Consider the following 22,069-nt stretch of genomic DNA (forward strand, 5'->3'; position numbering starts at 1 on the left):
GTAATGATCTCTCTTCCTTTAAGTTTTATTGTTGCTCCTTAATTTCAGTTGAAAAATTTGTTTTTTATTTAGTTGCAGGTAAAACCTTGAAACCTCTACTTGATGTAACAAAACTTATATATTTGAAATCAGCATAAAACTCCAATTCTTTGCATATGTCTATTGGTGTCAAAATTCAGCCTTCTAAGACTTTCTGTTACTACTGAGTCGGGTCGCTCCTTACTGACACATCGTTAACACAAGTTTTTTATTTATGTTTGATAGTATTGTTTTACATTCCATCTATTGGACAAGGTACCTTTTCTGTGTAGTGCATATTTTTGTGTGAATGGTGTTTGAATCTCGCCTACAGGATGTAAGTTTTCTTTTGTGCTACTGAATTTTGGACCATGGCATTAAATTTTTAATTTTTTTTTGTAGATTTTGTATATTAGATTGAAAATTTCGTTTTGTAGGATTCTAGTCTTTTTCTTGTTTTAGCTGTTTTCTCTCGTGTTTAAGTTAATGTTTAAGGGGTCAAAGTTTTTTTTTGTATTGGTATTTTAAGTTCGGTTTCATATTTTTGTGTACGAGGCTCGAGTTTATATATGATGTTTTAAATATTGTGTGGGGGTTTATGGTTTCAAATTAAGGTTCGTCTTTAATTTCTAGTATTTATGGTTTGCGTTTTTTTTTACTTTTTTCTTTTATTTGCGGGGGGGGGGGCGTACAATGAACGCCTTCCCAACTAGATAGAAAGACAAAGCCGATGAATTCCTCACCTAAGCCCATTTCCCAGTGGAAGAAGCTACGAGCGTGGCAAGCGATAGGTCAACCTGGAGGCGCTTGGTCTCATCGTTCTCTACGCCGAACTCTCGGCAGGAGTCTTCAGTCAAGTAAGTCAAGTCTGTTTTTGGTAAAAGTGATCATTTGTTATATTTGTGTTTTATATAGTTAGAGTTTTTGTATTTATATTTAATGTTTTTCTGGTTTTGAAGTTTTTGTTTGAAGGGTTTAAACTGTCTGTTTTTTACTTAACTTTCGGTATTAGAAGGTTTTCAATTTTGCATGTTGGTTTTAAAAACTTGTATTTGAACTAATTTAGTCTAAGATGAGCTGAATTTTCTTATGTGTAGCTAATTTTTTTTTTCCTTTAGATTTATTTTTGTTTTGGTTTGCAGGGTATAGCATGTTCGTTTGTCAGGTTTTAGTTTCTTTCATTGAGGCTTAGAGTTTAGGGTTTATTATTGGAAGTTTTATTCCTCTTTCGTAGGGTAGAGACAATTTTGAGTAAGATTTTCGTTTAAAATTTTTATTTTTTGTCATGGAAAGCTAAAAACAGTGGCAGAAAGAAAAAGGGCAAATAACACAAACAGGTTTTTCTTTTTTTTTGTATTTGGTTAAAGCTGAATTTGTTACATTTTGTTTTTACATGGGAAGTTAAAGTTTTTTAACTTGTAATTTACGTTTTGTTAGTGTTTGAAGTTTTTAATTATAATGTTTAAATTGTGTTTTGTTTTTTAATTTTGCATTTAAATTAATGGTTGTTTCGAGCATTTGTATATGGCTCAACTTTTTTTTTTTTTTGATGAAATTTTATGTGGAAGAGTAGGTTATGCATATATATGTAAATTTGTTGTTGTCAGAGTATAATCTGGTTTTGATTTCCTTAATTGAGATTTGAGTATTATATTTTTATTACGAGTTGTTTTCTTTTTCGTTAGCGGTGGAGTTGATTAAGTAAATATTGTGTGTGGAGTCTTAGTTTTTTTTGGAAGTATTTTCCCATGGTGAATATTCATACGTTGCTGGTGGATGATTATTAGGGGGTCAGGTTTGTATATATGGATGCTAGGGGGTGGATGGGGCACGCCTTGCACATATTCAATGTCGTGACGTGGTTTTCAAAAATCTCAGTTTATATTTAGCAGTATATTAATGATATCCAGGATTAGACATGCCCTATTGTCCTAATTAAAAACCTTATATGTCATCAATGGGGAACTTGAATAAGTTAAAGCCGTATCAACTATTGAAATTGGGACATTTGGATGATATTTAAATTTTATTTCCACCATGGTGAATAAAATTGAAAAGAAAATAGAATGAAAGTATAGAAAATAAAACAATGATATAAAATGAAAAGGAATTCAAAATTGAAATTGTTTTGAAATGATAGTTAATAAATAACATAAAACTAAAAAGCAAAGAAATATAAATATTACAATCATAAAAAGATGAAATAATTATTCCTATCATGACGTAATTATAAAAAAATTATATGACGTCATATGAAGTATTTAAGCAGAAACAATGTGTGCCATTTTTAGTTTCAGGATGGTACTCACTGGTGAATTGTCAGATAGTGTTCCTGGAGAAATGGATTTGAGGATTAAAAATACAGTGAAACAAAGCATCGATTTCAGGTAAGGAAATGTTTATGCTATCTTAAAAGAAAGTTTATTGAGTAGATTGGCACAACTTTTTTCAGGGTATCTGACCAATCCTTAAGGGAATCTCTTTGTTGGTATGTAGTAATATCTGGTCTTAGAGAAATATACTTGGTCAAAATAAAATTCCTTGAATTTATTTTCAAGTTGAATAGGTGGGTCCTATATTTTTAGGATTCGTGTTTCAGTTTTTTCATTGAATCCTAACGATTTTTCTATTTTGGTCAAATAATAGCATGCATTATATTTTTATGAATGACTGTTCAAACTAATCATTACATTTTGTTTTGTATAAGAAATAAATATGCACCTCATAAATGTATATGCAAGTGTTGGGAAGGATTTTGTGCATTGCATTTAACCAAGTTTTATGCTAATGAAATAAAAATAAATTTTTGATTTTTTTCTTAGGATCAATATTTTGTGCTGGAGGCACATGTGCGCATATAAGAATTAAAGTCATAATATTTTGTGATCTACTCCTTTTTCTTTTTTAGGTTTAAAATCTGCATAGTAGGGTTCCTTACTCAATCTTCGAATATCTTCATGGTGTTTCCGGAAACATACTTAGGTCATTATGTACAAATTATTTTAATGTTAGGTGATCTAATCAGATGGTATGATACAGAATACTCTGTTATTAGGTTGCATTTTCTTTTTTGAAGGTAGAATTTTCTGTAGGTGATTTTTCAGTTTTCTTACTTTTGTAGACCAATAAGCACTTTTTTTCAAATTTATGTTTGTAGTTAAATATCTAGAGTAAAGTTGTTTTTTTTTAGGGGGGGATGAGAATTTGTATGTATTGGCCTTAGTATTGGCTTTAGTCATTTGTGTTGGATATATATATATATATATATATATATATATATATATATATATATATATATATATATATATATATATATATATATATATATATATATATATATATATATATATATAGTCTCTGCTCTATAATATCTTAGAGTAAAGCTTTTGTGTTTTAACTTCAAGAATTAGTACACGAGGTTCAAGCTGTTTTTTTGGGTTGATCTCATTTAATACAGACTTTAACCTTTTTTTAACAACCTCTTTAACCTCTTTTTTACAACCTCTTTAACCTCCAGACTTTAACCTCTTTTAATACAGAAAAAATATACAGTAGATATTAATTCGTATGAATAAATAAATTTTAAAACGAATTAAACTTAAATTGAATATGCAAATCAAGCTTGAAACGAACAAAAATCACTAAAAAGAAATCACAAAAATCAATGTAGGATTCTAGTCTCTTTTTTTGGTTTTAGCTGTTTTCTCTCGCCCTTCAGTCTATGTTTAAGGGGTCAAAGTTTTGTATTGTGTTATTGGGTTAGTTACGTTAGATTTCATGTTTTTATGTATGAGGCTCCAGTTTATATTTGATGTTTTAAATATTGTGTGTGGGTTTATGGTTTCTTATTAAGGTTCGTCTTTAATTACTAGTATTTATGGTTGCGTTTTTTTTATACGTTTTTTCTTTTTGGGTGGGGGAGGAGTCCAGAGGATGCCTCCCCCCACTAGATGAAAAGACAAAGTCGATGAAGTCCTCGCATGAGGCCACATCCCGGTGGAAGAAGCTACGAGCCTGGCAAGCGATATGGCAACCTAGAGGCGGCTGGTATCATCGTTCTCTGCGCCGAACCCTCGGCAGAAGCCTTAGGTCAAGTAAGTCAAGTCTTTTTTTTTGTGCTCAAGGGATCATTTATTGCCTAGCTTAGTTGTTGCCTAGTTGCCCTCCAATCTCTTTGGTCGCTTAAAAGCGGCACTAGAATTCTGGAATGAGTCCTCTCACAATATTCTAGGACTACTTGATCGATACGATCAACCCTGGAAAAAAACAACAATAAAAAACAAAACAAACAACCAAACACACATCCGTGATCATTCTCCTGGTAAAAATAAAAAAATTCCATATTTTTAGGAAGGAGCAACCCCGCTCAATAGTAACTGAGACTCTTAAAAACAGAATTTTAATACCAGTAGATACATCAAAAGAATCGGATCTTTATGCTGATTTCAAATATAAAAGTTTCATCAAGTTTAGTCTTGCCCATCAAAAGTTTTGGACCTGAAAAAATCTGCCTTATTTTCGAAAAAAGGGGGAAACACCCCCTGAAAGTAATTGAATCTTAATGAAAAGCAAACCATGAGATTAAGGGTAACAGAAAACCCTACTCTAGATATTTCAAGCTCATATCTGCAAAAATGTGGAATTTTGTATTTTTTGCCAGAAGAAAGATCACAGATGCGTGTTTATTATTTTTTTTCCCCCATGGGTGATCGTATCGATCCAGTAGTCCTAGAATATCGTGAGAGGGTCGTTTCGAACGGGAATTAAAAATTTTAGTGGCCTTTTTAAGTGACCAAGAAAATTGGAGGGCAACTTGGTCCCCTCCCACAATCTTTTTTTCCCGAAGTCACACAATCAAAATTTTGAGATAGCTATTTTGTTCAGCATAGTCGAAAATTTAATAAACATGTCTTTGAGGATGACTTAATTCCCCACAGTTCTTGGGGGAAGGGCTGCAACTTATGAACTATGCCCATTGTTTACATATAATATCGGTTATTGGGAAGTATACAGACGTTTTCAGGAGGGATTTTTTCGGGGGGGGGGGGTAGGAGGAGGGGGTTACATGGGAGAATCTTTCCATGGAGGATGTTTCCTTGAGGGAGGGACATTTCTATGATATTATAGGCAACGCTATAGCGTTGCCTATAGTATTATACAAAATAAAATTTTGTTTTGCTATACAAAAACAAAAATAAAAATTTGATTTTTTTTAGGATCAATATTTTGTGCTGCAGGCACAAGTGTGCATATAAGGATTGAAGTCATAATATTTGGGGATTTACTCGATTTTCTTTTATAGATCTAAAATTTTCTAATTGGGGTTCTGGATTTAATCTTCGTATATCTGTTAGTGGCTTTCGGAGACTTAGTTGGGGAATTATGTGGGATTTATCTTCATAATTGGGGTGCAAAACCTGTTTGTTAATATGAGTTCCTCTGTTATGACATTGCATTTTCTTTGTTAAAGGTTTGAATTTTCTGTAACTTGGGTGTTTTTTCAGTTTTCTTATTTTTTGTAGACCAATAATCACTTTTTTAAAATTTGTGTTTGTAGTTATATATCTAGAGTAAAGTTTTTTTTTGGGGGGGGGAGGGATCAGAATTTGTATGTATTGACTTTAGTCATTTGTGTTGGATTGAACTATACGTGTCAAGATAAAGTTTTTGTATAAGTGTGTTATGTCTTGCGCTAATATTAATTTTTCTTATTTTAGCGTCTTAGGTTTAGTGTTAGAATTAAATTTGGGTCCTTGGGCTAATAATTTGGAATGTGGTGCTTTTATTCTATAATTTGTGGTATTTTTATATATTTCTGTCTGTTTGGGGTTTAATTTTTGTATAAATCTAGCCTCTGCTCTTGAATATCTTAGAGTAAAGCTTTTGTGTTTTAACTTCAAGAATTAGTACAGGAGTCTCAAGCTGTTTTTTTTTAGTTGATCTCTTTTAATACAGACTTTAACCTTTTTTAACAACCTCTTTAACCTCTTTTTTTACAACATCTTAAACCTCCAGAGTCAAGTAAGTCAAGTCTTTTTTTTTGTGCTTAAGTGATCATTTATTATCTAGTTTAGATGTTGCCTAGTTGCCCTACAATCTCTTTGGTCGCTTAAAAGAGGCACTAGAATTCTTGAATGAGCCCTCTCACAGCATTCTTGGATTACTTGATCGATACGATCAACCCTGAAAAAAAAAAACAAAACAAACAAATTAACACATCCGTGATCTTTCTCCTGGCAAAAATAAAATTCCATATTTTCAAACAGTTCGTGATAACAAACTGTAAGAAAGGAGCGACCCAGCTCAGTAGTAACCGATACTCTAAAAAACAGAATTTTAGCAACAGTAGATACATCAAAAGAATCGGATCTTTATTTCAAATAAATAAGTTTCATCATTTTGATTCCTAGGCATCTTGCTTGACGAAAATCTTTCCTTCAAGCATCATACTGACCTGATTAAAATGAAAGTCTCCAGGAGTCTTGGAATCCTTAGAAAGCTTAAACACATATTTCTAGGGTCGATTCTTAGAATCTCGTACTACAGCCTAGTTCAGTCTTATGTTTCATATTGTTCTGTTATTTGGATGTCAACTTTTCCCTCGTCTCTGATGCCACTTTCAAAACTTTATGGTAAAGCACGGACTCTTATTAAGAAAACTAACCGATCTTCACTTAAACCCTTGCTTGATTTGAAAGATCTCTATTTTCTTTCTTGTTCTTCTTTCATGTTTTTACAGTTGCACTGCCATCTTCCTGCTGCTCTATGTAATAATATATCTTTTGTTTCTGATTAATCGACTTATCATCCAAGTCTTCCAGCAATTTACGGAGTCTTCATACTCCATCAGTGAGGTCTGATTTCAACCCTCTGACAACTTGCAACAGGATTTGGAACACGCTCCCTGTGTCTGCACGAAGCTGCCACTCGTTTGGTATGTTCAAAAATTGTGTTAGGGATTTTCTAGCTACTAATTAATTTTATTTTTATGTTGATCATTGTATCTTATGATTTTTCTATCTTATGATTTCTCTTGTGTTGAGTCTTTTAAAGTGTGAATGTATGATGTTGAAAATGTTTTTGTGTTTTAAGTATTTGTTTCATTTTTGTTTCTCCCCTGTTATCTTCCTGGCCATAGAGCCTTACGGGGGAGTTTATACTGAAGTGTATTTTGTTGAGTTTATTGATTGAATAAAATTGATTAATTGATTGATTGATCAAGTTTAGTCTTACCCATCAAATGTTTTGGACCTAAAAAATTTGCCCTATTTTCAAAAAAAGGGGGAGACATCCCCTGAAAGTAACAGAATCTTAAAGAAAATGAAAATATCAGATTCAGAGTAACAGAAAACCCTACTGTAGATGTTTCAAGCTCCTATCTTCAAAAATTTGGAATTTTGTATTTTTTGCCAGAAGAAAGATCACAAATGTGTGTTTATTTTTTTTGTTTTTTGTTTTTTTCCCCAGGAGTGATCGTATTGATCCAGTAGTCTTAGAATATCGTAAGAGGACTTATCCGAATGAAAGCGAAAAGTTCTAGTGCCCTTATTAAGTGACCAAAAAAATTGGAGAGCAACTTAGTCCGTTCCGAGGGTAATTTTTCCCAAAGTCACCCAATCTAAATTTCGAGATAGCTATTTTGTTCAGCATAGTCGAAAATATAATAAATATGTATTTGAAAATGATTTAATTCCCTACAGTGCTCAGGGAAAGGGCTGCAAGTTATGAACTTTGCCCGTTGTTTACATATAGTATTGGTTATTGGGAATTATACAAACGTTTTCAGGAGGGATTTTTTCTTGGGGGGTGGAGGAGGAGGGGGTTACGCGTGAGAATCTTTTTATGGACGATTTTTCATTGGGGAAAGGGACATTCATATGAAGGGGGTGCCTGATTTCCCAGCATTATTTAAAAAAATATCAAAAATAAAATAAAAAAACAAGTTTTCTCAATGGAAATTGAGGAGCGATATTAAAACTTAAAATTAACACAAAATATCACGTATATGAGGGGGTTTACCCTCTAGTCAAAACCTCGCTCTTTACGCAATTTTTTTTGTACTTTCAAAGAGCTATCTAGTCTAATTGAACAGCCTTTGGGATTCAGGGATTTGTGATTCGAACAAAATTCAAACTTTAGCGTAAAGAGCGTGGTATTGCCAAAGGAGTTAATCTCCTTATATAAATATTCTCTTCTTTTAAGTTTTATTGTTGCTCCTTAATTAAAGCTGAAAAACTTGTTTTTTATTTAATTGCGGGTAAAACCCTGAAACCTCTATAACGTAGTTCTTTGATGAGCTGAATCTGATTGTATTATTTTTATTAAGATTCTGAGTTTTTTAGGGGTGTTACTCCCTTTTTTAAAAAAAGGTTAAATTTTCTCAGGCTCATAATCTTTGATGGGTAAAACAAAATTTAACAAAACTTATATATTTGAAATCAAAATGGAACTCCAATTCTTTGCATATGTCTATTGGTGTCAAAATTCCGTTTTCTAAACTTCCAATTACTGTTGAGTCGGGTCGCTCCTTACTTACAGTTCGTTACCGCAAGTTTTTTATTTATGTTTGATAGTAGTATGTTAAATTGAACTTGTTTGCTAAGTTACTTTTTATGTGTTGAGTACAGTTTTTTGTGAATGTTGTTTGAATTTTGTATACGGGACGTAAGTTTTTGTTTGTACTATTGAATTTTGGACCATGGCATTAAATTTTTAATTTTTTTTTGTAGATTTTGTATTTTAGATTGAAAATTTTGTTTTGTAGGATTCTAGTCTTTTTTTTGTTTTAACTGTTTTCTCTCGCGTTTCAGTTAATGTTTAAGGGGTTAAAGTTTTGTATTGTATTGTTTTTTAAGTTAGGTTTCATATATGTGAGTGTTAGGCTCAAGTTTATATATGATGTTTTAAATATTGCGTGTGGGTTTCGAATTAAGGTTCGTCTTTAATTTCTAGTATTTATGGTTTGCGTTTTTTTTACTTCTTTTATTTTATTTGGGGGGGGGGTGGCGTAAAGAGGATGACCCCCCCCTCCCGACTAGATGGAAAGACAAAGCCGATGAATTCCTCACCCAAGCCCATATCCCAGTGGAAGAAGCCACGAGCCTGGCAAGCGATAGATCAACCTGGTGGCGCTTGGTCTCATCGTTCTCTACGCCGAACTCGTTTTTGGTAAAAGTGATCATTTTTTATATTCGTTTTTATATAGTTAAAGTTTTTGTATTTATATTTAAAGTTTTGCTGGTTTTAAAGTTTTTGTTTGAAGCGTTTAAACTGTGTGTTTTTTACTTAACTTTCGGTATTAGAAGGTTTTCAATTTTGCATGTTGGTTTTAAAAACTTGTATTTGGATTAATTTGGTCTGAGGTGAGCTGAATTTTTTTATGTGTAGCTAATTTTTTCCTTTAGATTTATTTTTGGTTTTGTTTGCAGGGTATAGCTTGCTCGTTTGTCATGTTTTAGTTTCCTTAATTGTGGCTTAGAGCTTAGGGTTTATTATTGGAAGTTTTATTCCTCTTTCGTAGGGTAGAGACAATTTTAAGTTAAATGTTCATCGAAAAATTTCATTGTTTGTCATGGATGGCTCAAAACAGTGGCAGAAAGAAAAAGGGCAAATAACACAAACAGGTTTTTGTTCTTTTTTTGTATTTGGTCAAAGCTGCATTTGTTAAATCTTGTTTTTTATATGGGAAGCTAAAGATTTTTAACCTGGACTTAAATTTTACATTTAAATTAACGGTTGTTTCGAGCATTTGTATATTGCTCAACTTTTTTTTTGATGAAATTTTATGTGGAAGAGAAGGTTATGCATATATATTTAAATTGTGTTGCTGTCAGAGTATAATCTGGTTTTGATTTCCTAAATGGGGGTTTGAAGATTATGCTTTTTTATAAGCTATTTTCTCTTTCGTTGGTGATTGAGTTGATTAAGTAAATATTATATGTGGAGTTTTAGTTTTCTTGGGAAGTATTTTCTCTTGATGAATATTCATACGATGCTAGTGGGAGAATATAAGGGGGTCAGGTGTGTATTTAGGGTTGCTAGCGGGTGAATGGGGATGGCTCTGCACAAATTTCACGTGGTGGCCTTGTTTTTACAAATCTCTGTGCACATCTAGCAGCGTATTCAGGAGATCCAGGATCAGACACGCCCTCTTGTCTTAATTAAAAACCTTAAATGTTATCAATGGGAAACTTGAATTAGTGAAAGCCGCATCAAATATTGAAATTGGGAAATTTGGATGATATTTAAATTTTATTTCCACCGTGGTGAATAAAATTGAAAAGAAAATAGAATGAAAGTGTAGAAAATAAAACAACGATATAAAATGAAAAGGAATTCAAAATTGAAATTGTTTTGAAATGATAGTTAATAAATAACATAAAACTAAAAACCAAAGAAATATAAATATTACAATCATAAGAAGCTGAAATAATTATTCCTATCATGACGTCATTATAAAAAATGATATGACGTCATGTGAAGTATTTAAGTAGAAATAATGTGTGCCATTTTTAGTTTCAGGATGGTACTCAATGGTGAGTGTCAGATAGTGTTCCCGGAGATATGGATTTGAGGATTCAAAATACAGTGAACAAAGCATCGATTTCAGGAAAGGGAATGTTTATGCTATTTTCAAAGAAACTTTGTTTAGTAGATTGACAGAACTTTTTTCAGGATATCTGACCAATCCTTAGGGGAAATCTCTTTGTTGGTATGTAGTAATATCTGGTGTTAGAGAAATATACTTGGTCAAAATAAAATTCCTTGAATTAATTTTCAAGTTGAATAGGTGGGTCCTACATTTTTAGGATTCGTATTTAAGTTTTTTCATTGATTCCTAACATTTTTGTTATTTGGGTCAAGTAATAGCGTGCATCATATTCTTAGTAATGACTTTCAAACTGGTAATTTCATATTGTTTTGCATACAAAATAAATATGCCCTTCATAAAGGTATTTGCAAGTGTTGGGAAGGATTTCGTGCGTTGCATTTGATCTATTTTTTTGCGAGTGAAATAAAAAATAAAATTTTGAATTTCGTCTTAGGATCAATACTTTGTGCTAGAGGCACATGTGCGCATATAAGAATTAAAGTCATAATATTTGAGGATTTACGTCATTTTCTTTTTTAGATCTAAAATTTTATAATTGGGTTCTAGATTTAATCTTCGTATATCTGTTAGTTGCTTTCGGAGACTTAGTTGGGAAATTATGTGGGATTTATCTTCATGTTTTTAGTCCAAGATGTATCTGTTGATATGAGTTCCTCTGTTGAATTTTCTGTAACTTGGGTGTTTTTTCAGTTTCCTTACTTTTTGTAGACCAATAAGCACTTTTTTTCCAATTTCTGTTTGTAGTTATATATCTAGAATAAAGTTGTTTTTTTTTGGGGGGGGGATTGAGAATTTATATGTATTGGCTTTAGTAATTTGTGTTGGATTGAAAGTTTTTGCGTAAGAGTTTATGTCTTATGCTAATATTAATTTTTTCTTATTTTAACGTCTTAGGTTTAGTGTTAGAATTAATATTTTCATAGAATTAGTATTTTCATATATGTCTTCCTGTTTGGGGTTTAATTTTTGTATATATTGTATTTTTGTATTTTTGTATGCTCTTGAATATCTTAGAGTAAAGCTTTTGTGTATTAACTTCAAGTGATAGTACACGAGATTCAAACCGTTTTTTTGTTGATCTCTTTTAATACAGACTTTAACCTTTTTTTAACAACCTCTTCAACCTCTTTTTTACAACCTCTTTAACCTCCAGACTTTAACCTCTTTTAATACAAAAAAACATACAATAGATATTAATGCGTATGAATAAATAAATTTTAAAACGAATGAAACTTAAATTGAAAATACAAATTGAATATATATTTTGTTCGTTTCAATCAAGCTTGAAACGAACAAAAATCACTACAAACAAGAACTTACAATTTCCAATCGATGAGACCCCTTTCAAGTTTCTACGACGACCCCTTCCATATGAAGTGCTTCTGGGAAAAAAACTAATAATAAAATATTGGAGCCGTATGGCCTTTACAATAGGCAACGTTATAAGAGGCAGTGTCTCTTCTTATTTTAGCTGTTTTCTCCGACACTTTAGTCAATGTTTAAGGGGTCAGACTTTTCTATTATATTGGGTTAGTTACGTTAGATTTCATTTTTTTGTGTGTGAGGCTCGAGTTTATATTTGATGTTTTAAATGTTGTGTGTAGGTTTATGGTTTCAAATGAAGGTTCGTCTTTAATTTCTAGTATTTATGGTTTGCGTTTTTTTTACGTTTTTTCTTTTTTTGTGGGGGAGGTGTCCAAAGGATGCCTCCCCCCACTAGATGAAAAGAATAAGCCGATGAATTCCTCACCCAAGGCCACATCCCTGTGGAAGAAGCTGCGAGCCTGGCAAGCGATATGGCAACCTGGAGGCACCTGGTATCATCGTTCTCTACGCCGAACCCTCGGCAGGAGCCTTAAGTCAAGTAAGTCAAGTCTTTTTTTTTTGGTGAAAGTGATCATTTTTTGACTAGCTTAGTTGTGGCCTGGTTGCCCTCTAATCTCTTTGGTCGCTGAAAAGAAGCAGTAGAATTCTTGAATGAGCCCTCTCACAATATTCTAGGACTGCTTGATCGATACGATCAACCCTCGAAAAAAACAACAACAAAAAACTAAACAAACAAACAATTACACATCCGTGATCTTTCTCCTGGCAAAAAAAATTCATATTTTCAAACAGTTCGTGGTAACCAGTAGATACATAAAAAGAATCGGATCTTTATGCTGATTTCAAATATATAAGTTTCATCAAGTTTAGTCTTACCCATCAAATGTTTTGGACCTGAAAAAATTTGCCTCATTTTCGAAAAAGGGGGAATCACCCCCTGAAAGTAATAGAAACTAAATGCAAATCAAACCATGAGATTCAGCGTAACAGAAACCCCTACTGTAGATGTTTCAAGCTCCTTTCTACAAAAATGTGGAATTGTATATTTTTTGCAAGAAGAAAGACCACGGATTTGTGTTTATTTGTTGTTTTTTTTCCCATGGGTGATCGTATCGATCCAGGTGTCCTAGAATATCGTGAGAGGGCTCTTTCGAACGAAAATTAAAAATTCTAGTGCCCTTTTTAAGTGACCAAGAAAATTGGAGGGCAACTTGGCCCCCTTCCATAATCATTTTTTCCGAGGTCACCCAATCAAAATTTTGAAATAGCTATTTTGTTCAGCATAGTCGAAAATTTAATAAACATGTCTTTGAGGATGACTTAATTCCTCACAGTTCTCGGGGGAAGGGCTGCAAGTTATGAGCTTTGCCCATTGTTTACATATAATATCGGATATTGGGAAGTATACAGACGTTTTCGGGAGGGATTTTTTCTGGGGAGGGGGGGTAGAGGGGTAGGAGGAGGGGTTACGTGGGATAATCTATCCATGGACAATGTTTCCTCGGGGGTAGGGATAGTTCTATGAAGGGGGTGCCGGATTTCCCAGCAGTATTTAAAAAGCGATCAGAAATTAAATAGTAGATAGTATAATACTATAGGCAGCGCTATAGCGTTGCCTAGAGTATTATACAAAAATAAAATTTTGTTTTGTTATACAAAAACAAAAATAAAATTTTAATTTTTTTTTAGGATCAATATTTTATGCTGGAGGCACAAGTGCACATATAAGGATTGAAGTCATAATTTTTGGGGATTTACTCCATTTTCTTTTTTAGATCTAAAATTTTCTAATTAGTTTTCTGAATTTAATTTTCGTATATCTGTTAGTGGTTTTCGGGGACATAGCTTGGAAATTATGTGAGATTTATCTTTATAATTGTGGTCCAAGATGTGTTTGTTGATACGAGTTCCTCTGGTATGACTTTACATTTTCTTTGTTAAAGGTTGGATTTTCAGTAACTCGGGTGTTTTTTCAATTTTCTTACTTTTTGTAGACCAATACATACATGCGTGTATTTAAAAACCAGTTGCCATATACACAAAAACAAATAAATAAAAAACAATAAGGAAAGAACAATAGCACTCAACAAATTTAAACTACAGCTTCTTTCCGCGCTATCAGACTATTCTCTACAAAACAACCTAACGCAATAATTAGGTCCCTCGAAGTAGTTCCTAACTACTTCGGGGGATCAGAATTTGTATGTATTGGCTTTAGTCATTTGTGTTGGATTGAACTATACGTGCCAAGATAAAGTTTTTGTATAGGGGTGTTATGTCTTACGCTAATATTCATTTTTGCTTTTTTTAACGTCTTGGGTTTAGTGTTAGAAATAAATTTAGATCCTTGGGCTAATAATTTGGAATGTGGTGCGTTTATTCTATAATGTGTGGTATTTTCATATATATGCCTTTCTGTTTGGGGTTTAATTTATATATATATATATATATAAATTTTTACTACTGATGACAGTCACTGTATATGTGACCGAAATATCTGGTATTTTTGTGAATTTCTATCATCACTGTCTATTAAAAGGATTTTATCCCTATTTGAACTTTTATTTATCGTTCTTGAACAAAGATCCTGAATATGACTCTCATAAATTTATAACAAAAAATAGGGTTGAAAACTGAAACGGAATCCAATATCATCAGAAAAATCGACCATATAACATAGTTTATCCCTTTATTCAACTATTAATTTAAAAAACTTTTCAAGATAATAAGTTAAAAAAAATAAATAAAGAGCTCCATTAAACTAAAATGAACAAAAATAGAATCAAATAATCTACCAAAAATACAACTACCACAAATCGGTATCAATAAATAAATGAAACTCAAAACAAACAGAAATCAAAATAAATAAGAATCAAACTCCAAACGAGCAAGAATTAATATGAATAGGGTTCTAAACCTCAAGCTTTCTAAGAGCCAGAATATAATTTTTACTTTACTGAATAAAAATTCAAATGAATTTACTTAAAAAAAAACTGCAGTGTCAGTTTAATATTCATATGCTGATAATTATTCCTTAAAACCTTAATTGATTTTTGATTTCTTAAAGTTAGAAAAGTGAAAACATTTAAAAGAATCTTTCAGTAAATTACATAAATATATTCGGGTTTTTAGAAAACTTTGGGCTTAGAGCCCTACTAATATTAGTTTCTGCAAATTTTTAGTTTGACTCATATTTATTTTAATTTCGGTTTGTTCTGGGTTTTATTTATTTATTGATAGTGATTTGTGATAGTTATATTCTTGGTATATTATTTGATCCTAATTTTGTTCCTGTTGGTTTAATGGAGTTTTTTACTTTTTCTATAAACTTATTTTGTTGAAAAGTTTTTCCATTAGTTTCTGTTCGTTTTATATTGACATAGTCTTTATCAAAGAGAAAGACTGAGCCTCTTCTAAAGCTAAACAGCCATCCCATTCATAAAAACCTTAAATACCCCCTGGGCATAGCTTACAACCCTTGCCCTAATCTCTGGGGATTGTTTCAACCCCAAAGGTCTTGTTATGTTATGTTTAGACCATTTTAAATAGAATAGCTATCTCAAAATTTCTATGAGATGCATTTTAGGACAATACGATGTGTGTGTGGGGGGAGGGGAGTGTGTTAGTTGCACTACAATCAGTTTAACTATTAAAAATAACTCTAGAGAGTCTGAATAAAAATCCAATGAGACTCCTCCAAAGTTTATGTAGCCATACTTTCTATAAAAACTGTATATGCCCCAGGGGATAAATTACAACCCTTACCCTGAGGGCTGGGGGTTTTGTTACCAGACTGTTCTGATACGCTGAATAAAACGGCAATCTCAAAAGTGTGATTGGAAGTGTTTTGGGAAATTATGGGCGTGGAGGGGGGCATTTGTCCTTTGATCATTTTCTACTAATAAAGATTGCAATAGTCTTCCCAGTTTACAATCGAATGAGCCCTTTTTGAAGCTTCTACGACAAAACTTTCTATAAAAAAACCTTATATGCCCCAAGGGCATAACTTACGACCCTTGTCCTCCGAATAATTTCGACTTTCAAAAAGAGCAATAGCCGTTTCAATTTCTAATTGAATGAGCACTTTTTGAAATTTTTACGACAAAGCTTTCTATAAAAACATTATATGCCCCCAGGGCATAACTTCCAACGTTAGCCCTGAGGGCTGTGGACGGTTGTCATCCTTAAAGACCTAATTTTCAAAACCTTCAATTATGTTCCTACAATGTGAAGTTTCTACGACGACGCTATCTATACAAACCTTATATGCCCCCAAGGCATAACCTACAACCTTTGCCCTGGAGGCTCTGGGGGGTTTGTTTTTATCAAATAAATAAATTCCCGATTTTTCAACTAAGTTGAACAAAATGGAATCTCAAAACTTTGATTGGATGTGTTTGGGGAAATGGTGGACGTGAAAGGGGGCTTAGACGCCCTTTAATCACGTTTGACTATTAAAAGGACTATAATTTACAGGACTTTCAACTGCGTTAAAAAAATGACTATCTCAAAATTTTGATTGTATGTGTTTGAGGAAATGGTGAGTGTGAAAGGGGGTTAGTTGCCCTCGAATCATTTTCAACTCTTAAAAAGGACACTATCTAATTTTGATGTGCCCTTTTTGAAGCTTCTACGACAATACTTCTATAAAAACCTTATATACCCCCAAGGCATAACTTACAACCCGTGCCATAAGGGCTTGGGGGGGAGGGGGTTGTCATCCTCAAAGAACTAATTTTCAAAGCTTTCAACTACGTTGAACAAAATGGCTATCTCTAAGCTTTGGTTGAATGTACTTGGGGAAATAGAGGCATGAGAAGGGGGTTAGTTGCTCTACATTCATTTTCAACTATTAAAAAGGGCATTAGCCCTATCAATTTCTAATCAAATGAGCCCTTTTTTAAGTTTCTGCGACAACCTTTCTACAAGAGCCGTATATGCCCCTAGGGAAAAACTTACAACCCTTGCCCTGAGCACTCTTAGGGGGTTATCATCCTTGAAAACCTATTTTCCAGAACTTTCAACTACGTTGAACAAAATGAATATTTCAAAACTTTGATTGGATGTGTTTTGGGAAATGGTGGTTGTGAGAGGGGGGTTAGTTTCCCTTCAATCACTTTTGACTATCAAAAAAGTTACTATTCCTTTCAATTTCCAATCGAATGAGCCTTTTTTGAAGTTTCTACAACATCGATTTCTTTAAGAACTTATATGTCCCCAGGACATAACTGACAACGCTTGCCTTGAGGGCTGTGGGGTGTGTCATCCTCAAAGAAATAATTTACAGAACTTTCAACTACGTTGTTAAAAATGGCTATCTCAAAATTTCGATTGTATATTTTTGGAGAAATGGTGGGCGTCAGAGGGAATTAGTTGCCCTCCAATCATTTTCAAGTATTAAAAAGGGCACTAGTCATTTCACCATTTCAATTTCAAATTGAATGAGTCCTTTTTGAAGTTTCTACGACAATGCTTTCAATAAGAAATGTCTATGCCCCCTGGGCATAACTTATAACCCATCCCCTTAGGAGTGTTGAGGGGGGGGAGGATTGTCATCCTTAAAGAAGTAATATCTAAAACTTTGAACTACGTTTAACAAAATGGCTATAATTTTTTTTATTGGACATGTTTGGAGATCAGGTGAGAGTGGGAGGGGGGTTAGTTGCCCTCAAATTACTTTCGAAACTTAAAAAGGGCACTAGCCCTTTTATTTTCCAATCGAATGAGCCCTTTTTGAAATTTCTATGACAAAGCTTTAAATAAAAACCTCATATGTTCCCAGGCATAGCTTATGAGTCTTGCACTGAAGACTTTGGGGGGGGGGGGGTCTAGCTCAAAGATATAATTTCCAGAACTTTCAACAGCGTTCAACGAAATGACCATCTCAAAAATTGAATTTGATGTGTTTGGGAAAATGGCGGGCATGGAAGGGATGTTAATTGCCCTCCAATACCATTTCGATTATTTTAAAGGGGACTAGTCATTTCAATTTTCAACTGAATAAGCCCTTTTTAAAGTTTTTAAAACAGGTTTAAAAACGGGGTTAGGTGCCCTGCAATCACTTTTGACTATTAAAAAGGGCACTAGCCCTTTGAATTTCCAATCGAATGAGCCCTTTTTTGAAGTTTCTACGACAAAGCTTTCTGTAAAACCTTATTTGCCCCCCGGAAATAACTTACAACCCTCTCCCTGAAGGCACTTGGGGAGTGTCCTCCTCAAAAATATAATTTCTATCTGGAAATCAACTACGTTGAATAAAATGGCTATCTCAAAATTTTTACTGGATGTCTTTAGGTAAATGGTGGGCTTGGATGGCTGCTAGTTACCTTCCAATCTATTTTGACTATTAAAAATGACACTAGCCATTCTAATTTCCAATCGAATAAGCCCTCTTCGAAGTTTCTACGACAGCTCCTTTGATGCAGAATGCCCTGGTCTAAAGGAAAAACAAAAATAAAATATTTTGCCAACATCGTTCTTTATTTACGCAGCGCTATTGATCAAGTGATTAAGAAGGAGTACAAACATAGAAATAAATAATAACGATAAATCTTAGCATGTTAATCGGATTTTGATTCTTAAAGAGGAATTTACATTTCATATACAACATGTTGGCATGAGGTGCCTAATAAAAAGGGTTACTTTGATGTTATAATTATGTAGATAATAACCTCGTTTGTACAAGGTAGACAAGGATTAAAGCTTAAGAATCTCTTATTTCCAGCTTGGAAGTTTAGTTATTTTAAAGGTTTACAAGAAGAACAAGGGAAATAGGATATTAAATCCTATCAATAAAATCCCCAGAACTTCTATCTTTTTAGAGTTCATCTCTGAAGGAAATTGAAGAGAGTGAAGTAGAAAATAAGGGAAATAGTGAGGAAACTATTGCGCTGCCTATGATTAATAGTAATAAATAGTAACACAATAGTAAAGCTCTATCTAAGTCAATTTAAGCGAATATTGGCATACCTGCACAGGCTGAGCTAAAGAAAACTAACAAAAAGTAAAGGAGATGAGAAACCATTATGATTGAATGATTTTGAAACCTAAGGAAGAGACAGATTTGTACTGCGTTTTTATCTAAAACAAATACTGGCAAAACGTAATTTGTATGATTTCCTTTTTTCTTTATAAAACAAAGGTGATCTTTGAATTAAAGTGTAATTTGAATTATTTGGGTAAATATCAGTGGCATTTTGCAAAAAGGGCTCAAAGTCGACTTTTATTCGAAAATTGGTTAAGCATTTGGTTTGAAAGATTTTGAAGGGACCTATCGATTTATATATTCAAAATTTGCTTATCTTTAATCTTGATCGAGTTAAAAAATTTGCCAAGTGCTAATGTACAAATTTGTGAAAAAGTATTACGCTAAAAAGGCTTAAATCCATTTTTTTTTCCAAAGGTAGTTTATGAACCGGCTTTTTCAAGATTTGTGCTGGGGAATCAGAGATTTTCTATAAGACCTTTCTTACTCGGACCTTTGGCATTATATTACAAGAAGTTTGGTTTAGTTCAGACACACCTTTCAATTCCAAGGAGATAAGCGTACAGTAGGTCAAATAAAGTTGACTCTCAATTTATCTAGGGCCATATTTCTCTGTTTACCCTGCTTTTGAGTCTCTTTATTTGAGGGCCATACCTCCAAAAAGTATTTGTCTGCAAATTTGAATATTACAATTTTTTCCTAAGTTTTCTAGTCCCTTCTTCACTCTTTACCGGAGCAAGAAAAACTTTCAGAACGCATCAAAAATTTGGAAATTGATCCCTCTTGATTTCTTAATCCCTCTTGATTTCTGGGAATATTTCTGGTCTACGCTGTTATTTTGAAAATTAAAAGTAATGTTACGCCCCAAAATGAGCAGAATTTATCCCGTATAAGACTGCCCTTTTCCTCATCCCGACCTCCACTTTAGGTCGCAAAAACTTCGGAGGGTGCTCGTCACATCGTTTATGAGAAATTGAGAGTTCTGGTCTTTATTTGTAAGTCAAAAGTGATTGGAGACCAATCAGTCGAGAAGATATTTTCCATCCAGGTAGTTCAGAAAAAAATCATTATTGTTAAGATAATCATTTAAGTTTTTCAAATTTTACAGGAAAGCAAAAATGAAGTCTTATGGATTTTGTCGGAAGTTGCTTCTTTTGAGAATAGTTATTTCAAACCTTGTAAAAATTTAATGTGTTGGCAATACTGCATCAAACTCCCTCCCCCTTAATCTATTCATGAAATACTTTCTTGTGTTTCTTTTTTGTTCTATAATAACAACAACAACAAAATGGATAATAAAATCGCCGTACATTGTAATCTTAAGTTATCTTAACTTGAATATTGCGATTTTTTTTCCTAACGTGTTGTGCATTGTATTACTCAAAAGATTGCTTCGAAAAGCAGCAAAGGTGGCTTTTCAGCAGTATCGTTAATGAATCCTTTAAATTTATTTTATGAAAAAAGTGAAATTTTGAGACTGTCGTTTCGCAAAAAGGCCTAAGTCCCGTATCATCGAGGTAACAAACAGTTCAACGATTTTTTCACTGCTAGTGAATTCCAATTGAAAAGTTTAATAGGAATCAGTCTAAAGTTTCGAGTTTCTTAAATTCTGATTAATGAGAAAGATCTTTTTTTCGGCTCTCCTGTAAAATTACGAAAAGTGGACTTATACCCTTTTTGTAACATTCCCCTGGTGAATGTTGAAAAAATAAGATTCCTTTTATAATAAATTCTAAGAACGTGAATATTAAATGAGATATGTATAAACACTATCAAGAAAATCAGAAAAATGATTTCTTAAACAGAGATTTATTTCGGATGGAGATAAGAGCACAAGGCCACAACATTTTGGGAACATGTGTGATTGACCCATTTGTTTAAAATGAACAAACATAAATTTTACTTTTAAATGAAACAAAGAAGTAACACAAAAACTTCAGACCTAAAAAACTTATTCCCTATATTTTTATTCATTTTCACACACAATATACAATAGTATTATATTTTACAAAAGCAAGAAACGTAAAAACACACAAAATTCAAATGGAAATAGAGAACATGTATCACAAACACATAGAAAATACTTATAAAGTACCACATAAAAAAGAAAAAAAAGAAAAAGGAAACGCAAGTGGAGCGGGAAAGCATTCAAGAGACATATTTCAAGAGAAAAATAATATTATTTCCCTCCCCCCTGTAAGAGTGGACGTATCGTTTTTATAATTATGAGGCATGAAAAAATTACACAAGAAGGTAAATTGCTTTCAAAAACAAAAGAAAAAGCCATGAAACAGAAAACAGAGAAAATCACATTGAATTACAAAAATAATGTTATTTTTTTAATTTTTGAAAGAGAAAGAAAAATTCCAGTATAAATTAAATGTAATGTTTCATTCAAGTGTTTTTTTCAAGTGTTAAGCGTTTTTTGTTTCAATGACCGTTTTTCCGAGAATTGAGTACTATTATTAGGTTAATGTAGTGTTTCATTTAAGTGTTTTATGATGATTTATGATGTTTATGATGAGTGTTTTATGATGAGCAAACTTTATGTTATTTTTGCCTTTCATTTATATTATTTTACTGTGTTTATGGCCGTATATTTGGCTTTAAGATGCACTTATCCATCTATCTATCTAATATGCAGAATAATTTTACCAAAACACATTCTGCATGCAAACCCACTTTACTTAGCCCCCTCCCCCTTAATGTGCAAATTTATAGCCCAAATTTATTTTTAAAGTAACGAAGAAACTAACGAAAAACCGGTGTGTTCTGGAACTTTACACAGCGTAAACTTGAGTGAGTGGCGCATAATACATCTGATGTGCTGTTTTCAAACAATTCGGGGTAATGAACCCCAAGTAAGGAGCGACCCGGCCTAGTAATAACCGAAACTTCAAAAAAACAGGTCTACGATAACAATAGATCCATAAAAAGAACGGGTGTTTTACGCCAATTCCAAATACGTAAGATTTGTCAAGTTTAATGTTACCAATCAAAAGCTAGGAGCCCGAGAAAACCTGCCCGAACTAAAAAAAAGGGGGAAACTTCTCAAGGAACCCTATTGAAATGGACACCATCAGACTCAGCACATAAGAGAACCCCACTGTAGAGGTCTCAAGCTCCCA

General features: G+C 33.0%; 1 protein-coding gene across 2 annotated transcripts in view; it reads right to left on the reverse strand.

Moving 5' to 3' along the window:
• The window catches only part of LOC148953645 (uncharacterized), a 102,954-nt gene that overhangs the window by 52,645 nt on the left and 28,240 nt on the right, over window positions 1-22,069 (reverse strand). The window contains exon 1 of one of the 2 annotated variants that reach the window (XM_089086753.1): window positions 18,926-18,989. The exons of the other annotated variant lie outside the window; for it this stretch is intronic. Within the exon in view, the coding sequence (XP_088942879.1) occupies window positions 18,926-18,980 (55 nt within the window). The 5' untranslated portion in view covers window positions 18,981-18,989. Of the gene's footprint in view, window positions 1-18,925; window positions 18,990-22,069 lie in introns of those variants that run through there. 2 annotated transcript variants of the gene reach the window in all.

The sequence above is a fragment of the Artemia sp. Qi Xiang Cuo genome, chromosome 3 (assembly GCF_049724085.1).
Source record: "Artemia sp. Qi Xiang Cuo chromosome 3, ASM4972408v1, whole genome shotgun sequence".
NCBI classification, from domain to species: Eukaryota; Metazoa; Arthropoda; class Branchiopoda; order Anostraca; family Artemiidae; genus Artemia; species Artemia sp. Qi Xiang Cuo.